Below are 6854 nucleotides of genomic sequence, written 5' to 3'. Positions count from 1 at the left end.
GGCAGGGCAGTGTCCTCTTAAAGCCCAGAATCCCAGGTGAATGTCTGGAATTTCTATAAGCTCTGAAACACTTTGGCTGTGGAGGGTTAAGGCCGGTTCAGAAATACTCCTCAGATGGCCAGCCTGTGGTTTAGAAAACACAACACACACACACACACACACACACACACACACACACACACACAGAAAAAAATATCCTGCCTTACAAAAAAGGACTACTTGTATCAAGCAATCCAGGCACTCGCCCTGCAGTCCCCTTTCCAAGATTCAGCTGAATCTCCTATCTTCTCCCACCCACTTTCTTAAATTTCTCTATTGAGGAGCACTCACTTCACTGGGAGTCCCTATTCAAGTCTCTATAACTAAAAAAATGGGCTTACTGCTTCTAATGTAAATGTTTCAGTTTTTGAAAGAGGGTAAAAAAATGATAGAAATGGAGAAGACTTACTGTGTTCATTTTTTTAAGATTAGAAAGGGAAATAGGACGATAAGATGGATTTTGGATTTAGATAGTAGAATAAGGGAGCTCAAGTATGTCAGTTGGTGTAGATCTAATCTAAATTTAAGCCTAAAGCAACTGGAAATGCTCTTGAAACACATATCATCGATCCAAGGTCTTGAATCTGAGTACTTGGAAGTTTTACAGATATTAACGTAATACTTAGAAAAATCAGGTTATGAGATGAATAACTCTCATTCTATTGATGCAGAAACTGACAGAGAAAGTGAGTGTCTAATTCGAGAAAAATCAATCATAAGACACTGGAGTCCTAGCTGTTAATCCTAAGTTCATTGTTTATTACAGAATCTAAAACACCAGAGCTATGAGTATAGCATTAAAAAAATCTTACCCTGTCCCTGCCTAGTTTAGGATTTCTGAAAGTGGGTTTTAGACTTCACTTCCAAAAAAAAAAAAAATATCATAACCACAAATCTCTCACAATTCCTATATCCCAAAGTCTTCTCTTTTTTAATTTTAAGATTATTTATTTACTTATCTGACAGAGAGAGAGAAGAGAACAAGCGAGTGAGTGGCAAGCAGAGGGAGAGGGAGAAGCAGGCTCCTGCTGAGCAAGGAGCCCGATGCGGGACGCGATCCCAGGACCCTGGGATCATGACCTGGGCTGAAGGCAGCTGCTCAACTGACTGAGCCACCCAAGCACCCCCCCAAAAGCCTTCTTATGATGAATATTGACAGATGACCATCTTCAGTGAGATGGCTACAACTTTAGATTACACAGAAAGAAGAACAACATAATATAGGGTTAGTTTCAAATCTCTTCCTCCTCTATTTCCATGAAACACATGAAGTCTTCATAGAGAGCTCTCATTCCATTTACTTTCTCCAGCCATGGAGATTAAAATCAGAGTCATCACGATGGATGTTATCTTGTTATTATATAGACTGTATATACTATGATACAACTATCATTCACTCCTGTTAATGTTTTCCAGTCTTTAAAGTGTCCATAGACCAGCAGCCTGGACACCCCAGGAGATTTTTTCAGAAATGAAGTCTTACTCAGACTTTTGGAATCAGAATCTGCATTTTAACCAGACCCCCAGGGGATTTGTATGCACAATTAACGTTTTGGAAGCACCCTCTCAAACATACCTGTCCTTGAGACTTGATGAAAAGTGATGGATTCAAACCCCCAGAGTGGCGACAGTTTACAAATTCCATTGTCTTGGTTGGAGACTCCATGGAGAGCCCAAGCAAGTCACTGTACATGTATACATGTATAACAATCTGGCAGAACAGTTATCTTGCACTTTATAAGTACACAGCACAGGCAGAGACAATTTCCTCACAAGCACTTTTTGAGGCCATAAACAGTGAGCAGGAAGAGAAAGCTAAGGCAGGTTCATTATAGTGGCATCAAGGCTCATTTTTTTGGTTTTATTTTTTTTAGATAGTACCAGGGACAAAACCAAAAAAGATGTAAAAGTTTTTTAAATTTATTAATGAAGGAAATAAAGTGTAAAGGAAGGCCAAGAGGGAATTGAATATAAGAGAAGGCATATGTAGACTCCTAATAAATGGAGAGGAAAGGTCATTCTCTGGAGAGCCTCTGGACAACGTGATACTGGGTCCAGCTCAGGGTTGGAACCTTTCCTGGACCATTTCATGTGGGTGGCATTTCGAAGGCTGTACTTTGTGCTATTGCAGTCATCCCAACAGTCCCTTTGAACCACTTATTTTGTCTCAAAGGTATCAGAGGACCTGATGTGGGAGATTGTGAGTAGATACCCATGAAACCTGTTTCATGGTAGAAAGTAGGTTAGGCATCAAGCATTGTGGTAAGACATTAGGTCAGACAATTCTACCTCTGCTACTCATTAACTTCACTATATGATCAAGTTGGTTAGCTTCACTGACCCATTACTGTGATTCAACCTTGAAATATTATCAAAGGGAAACATAATGTATTTAAAATAAGTGACATAGTAGGTACTCAATATGTGGTGACTATTGTTATTACTGTATAGAATGTCCCCAAAATAACCTGAAAAATTGATTTGAATTGTTACTTGCTCAATGAATATATTATTTATCAATTATTATATATTTAATTATATATTTAATTTATATTTAATTTATATTTAAATATATGATTTACCACTAATAATATAACCTTTATTTTTATTTATATTTCTGCTTTCAATAATATTGAATAATCATAACATTGTAGACTACAGGTAGGGAGCAAAGCTATGATTTCTATTTTGCAGATAAATATTCTTAGACAAGAATAAGATCAATAACTTCTTCAAGGTCAGTGCAGTACCTGGGACTTCCGTCTAGACCACTCAATCCTCTCATAGTTCAAGTGGAAGTCATATCTCATTTCTTGGGGCCTTCTTGCCTTCCTCAATTTTTTTTTTCTATGTCTGATCCTAACATGTAAGGATATGGGGAAAAAGCCAAGATTCAACAACAATTTACAAGGTCACCTTTTTGTTTTGTTCAACAAATAGAGACGTTAGAAAGGTGCACAAGCCTGGCACCAGACAGCCTTGGGCGATGAAGCCAAGTTTTAACTCGGCAAAGCAGATGATGTTGTCTCCGGTATTCCAGTTCCAGCTGGGGATTTTTGGCAGAAAAACCTGTTTCATGGTAGAAAGTAGGTCAGACATTAAGAAGAAATACAATTCAAAGTTTTTTTTTTTTTTTTTCTGAATGGATGTCTTTCTTGCATTTATTTGAAAGCATTTACTTGAAAGCATTTATTGTGTCCACGTCAGTGGAAGTGATAAGAACAAATTCAGCTTTTAAAAAAATTGTGAGTAGTCTACTGCTCCCATTTTTTAAAACAAAAATAGTAAGAGTTGCAAAATTGGGTTCAGACGCTTAACGACTGAGCCACCTAGGTGCCCCCCTTTTTTTTAATTTTTAAAGTACCATGTATGAGGGAAATCATATGGTATTTGTCTTTCTCTGACTTACTACACTTAGCATAATTCCCTCAAGGCCCACCCATACTGTAGCAAATGCAGAATTTCCTTTTTCATGGCTGAACAAAATTCCATTATATTTATAGCATATATATTTATTATATATTATATTTTTTTATATATATATCCCTTTTTCTTTAAATATAAATGGAGAATTTAGTCTATCTATATTTAAAGTAATTACTGATAGGTATGTATCTATTGTCATTTGTTAATTTTTTTCTGGCTGTTTTGTAAATCCTCTGTTCCTTTCTTCTTCTCTTGCTCTCTTCCTTTGTGATTTGATGAGTTTCTGTAGATCTTAGAGTCCTTCCTCTTCACTTGTTGTGTATCTACTATAGGTTTTTCCTTTATGGTTACTATGAGGTTTATATAACTCATTTTTATAACAATCTATACTTAAGTATGATGACATTCTAAAACTACATTTTTATCCCCCCTCCCACATTTTATTTTTGATATCACAATTTATAGCTTCTGGCCTTGTGTAGCCCTAAGAATCACAGTTATAGTTACTTTTACTACTTTTTTTTTTAACCTTCATACTAGCTTCATGAGTGATTAATCCACCTTTACAACATTAGATTATTCTGAATTTTATGATGCATTTGCCTTTGCCATTGAGATGTACACTTTCGTATCTTTTCGTGTTAGTAATTGATGCCCTTTCCTTTCAGTTTTAAGAAGTTTCTCTAACATTTCTTGTAAAGTAGTCCTAGTCATGATGAACTCCTCTAGATTTAGCTTGTATGGAAAACTCGCTTCTTTAATTCTGCAGGACAACAATGCCAGATAAGACTACTCAGGGTTGGCAGTCTTTTTTAAATTTCTCTCAGTACTTTGAATAGATTGGGTCATTTCCTTCTGGTCTGTGAAGTTTTTGCTAAAAAAATCTGCTAAGTAGTCTTATGGTGGTTCCCCCCCCCTTTTTTAAGATTTTATTTATTTGTTTGATAGAGAGAGAGAGCACAAGCTGGGGAAGCGGCAGGCAGAGGGAGAGGGAGAAGCAGGCTCCCTGCTGAGCAGAGAGCCTAAGGACTCTCACCCCAGGACCCCAGGATTAGGATGTGAGCCAAGGCAGATGCTTAACCAAGTGAGCCACCCAGGTACCCCATGGTGGTTCCCTTATACGTTACAAGTTGTTTTTCTCTTGCTGACTTTAAGATTCTCTCTTTGTCTTTAGCTTTTGATGCTTTGATTATGAGTCTTAGTGTGGGTCTCTTTACTTTATCTTATTTGGAATTCTGCTTCCTGGATGTGAATGTCTGTTTTCTTCCCCAGGTTAGGGAAGTATTCAGTCACTATTTCTTCACATATGTTTTCTGCCCCTTTGTTTTCTCCTTCTGGGACCCCTATAATGCAATTGACATTGTCTCTTAAGCTATCTCCACTCATTTCATTCTTTTTTCTTTTTGCTACTCTAATTAGGTGTGTCCCACTACCCTGTCTTCAAGTTTGCTGATTCTTCTGCGTCATCTAGTCTGCTGTTGAACTCCTCTATTGTATTTTTTGATTCAGTTATTAAATTCCTCAGCTCTGTGACTTCTATTTGGTACTTTCTTATATATTCCATCTCTTTGTGAAGTTTTCACTTTCTTCATCCATTCTTTGCCCTAGCTCAGTGAGCATCTTTATGACTGTTTTGACCTCTCTATTAGGTAAGTCATTCATCTCTGTCTCATTAAGGTCTTTTTCTGAGGTCTTATCTTATTCTTTCATTTAGAATATATTCCTCTCTTTCTTCATTTCCCCTGAAATTCTGCATTAGATAAAACAGCCACCTCACTCAGTTTTGAAGAAATGGCCTTCTCTAGGAGTTGAACCTTATTGTTCAACCATGACATAGCTTCTGGTTGTCTCTCAAACCTTTGTAATTGTCTAATCAGCCTAATTCACTTTTAGGGGCTCCCAGTAGTTGAGGGTATGTCCAGAGCTGTCAATGTCCCAAAGGAAAGGATCTCAGCACCTAGATTCAGGTGGACTGGAAGTTAGACTCTCAGGCAGCAGCTGTTAAAGTATGAAACTATACTTCTTTATGAATTTACATTTTTAAGTGATTAATAATATTTTAAAAGATTTATTTATTTATTCAAGAGAGAGAAAACATGAGCAGGGGGAGGGATAAGGGGGGAGGGAGAGAATCCTTAAGCAGACTCCCTGCTGAGCATGGAGCCTGATGTGGGGCTCAATCCTAGGACCCTGAGATCATGACCTGAGCGGAAACCAAGAGTTTGACGCTCAACCGACTGAGCCACCCAGGTTCCCCTAAGTGATTAACAATCTTAATGAGACTCCAAATTTCACCTGTAGTTGGAAAAACTTTTTGAGTGTAGATCTATAGGTCTATTAATTATAGAAATTAATAAGTTTTACTACTTAGATGAAATAAGTCATTTAACTCCATAGACTAAAAGAAGAAGATAATAGATAGACTAGAATGTTACCATACCTTGTTATGGGATTGAAGTATCTGTATGATGATTCTGGTATTAGGGTTATAGTTCTTGATAGAGAGAACCCTACATAAATAACAAATATGCTCATCAGTGATGTGCCATATTCAATGGCTTTGCAATATAATTAATTTCAGAATTAAACTGATATGTGGGTAAGCATAATAAAACAATACATAAAATTCACTGTTATGTTGTTTTCTAAAAATGTTCTGTTTAATAACATACACAGTAAACAGTGCTATTGTTTTAGTGATTTAGTAAATGAAATCTAGGAAAAGGTTAGCTCTTGGTACTAGGAGACTGTGGTCTTCTGGAACCAGTTCTTGAGGAGGAAATAGACAGTTTCATGTATCTTAGCCTTCAAACTCAAACACAGGAATTACAGGAAAAAAAAAACAAACAAACAAGAGATTGAATTTCTGTCCATAACATGAAGCAGCTCATAGACTATCTTATTCAACTTTCTCATTATACATATTAAGAAACTAAGGTCTATCTCATATGCACTGTATTATGCAGAGCATACATTCTCAACTGTTTCTTGCTATTTGTAGAATCACCTTCAGCTATGTATGTTTACTATGCTCTGGGGACCAGGAGTTCATCTGGGTTAGGCACAATGCCATTGCCATCACAATGATAGTTTGAAGCCATTACTACAAGTCAAGCTCCTGCTCATAGACAGCTCATAGTTAAAGGCAGTTAACCCAACTCTAGTCATCTTGAAGATACTTTCCAATAATCACAAGCACATTATACCAAATGATACACATATTTCAGCAGAACTACTGGAGGAAAAACCCCAATAAGTAAAGTCTACAAACAGGGCTCACCAATCACAAATGGCATCTTTATTTTTTGTGGGTTAAAGATGTTATTTATAATGGTGTTATCTGAACAGGTATCAGTTATTTGTATGCTTGCCTTTTCAATTTAAATAGT

General features: G+C 36.8%; 1 protein-coding gene across 1 annotated transcript in view; it reads right to left on the bottom strand.

Moving 5' to 3' along the window:
* KCNU1 (potassium calcium-activated channel subfamily U member 1) overlaps positions 1-6854 on the bottom strand; it is a 145528-nt gene that overhangs the window by 99572 nt on the left and 39102 nt on the right. Inside the window, exons 13-14 of the mRNA XM_073902636.1 lie at positions 5906-5975; positions 2948-3108 (exon numbers count right to left, since the gene is read on the bottom strand). Of these exons, the coding sequence (XP_073758737.1) occupies positions 2948-3108; positions 5906-5975 (231 nt within the window). The remainder of the gene's footprint in view (positions 1-2947; positions 3109-5905; positions 5976-6854) is intronic.

Source organism: Callorhinus ursinus, unplaced genomic scaffold (genome assembly GCF_003265705.2).
Source record: "Callorhinus ursinus isolate GAN/ISIS: 27379988/994484 unplaced genomic scaffold, GSC_fseal_2.0 scaffold17, whole genome shotgun sequence".
In the NCBI taxonomy this organism is placed as follows: domain Eukaryota; kingdom Metazoa; phylum Chordata; class Mammalia; order Carnivora; family Otariidae; genus Callorhinus; species Callorhinus ursinus.
The sequence above is the reverse complement of the archived record's forward strand: the minus strand, read 5'-3'. Positions and strand labels throughout refer to the sequence as shown.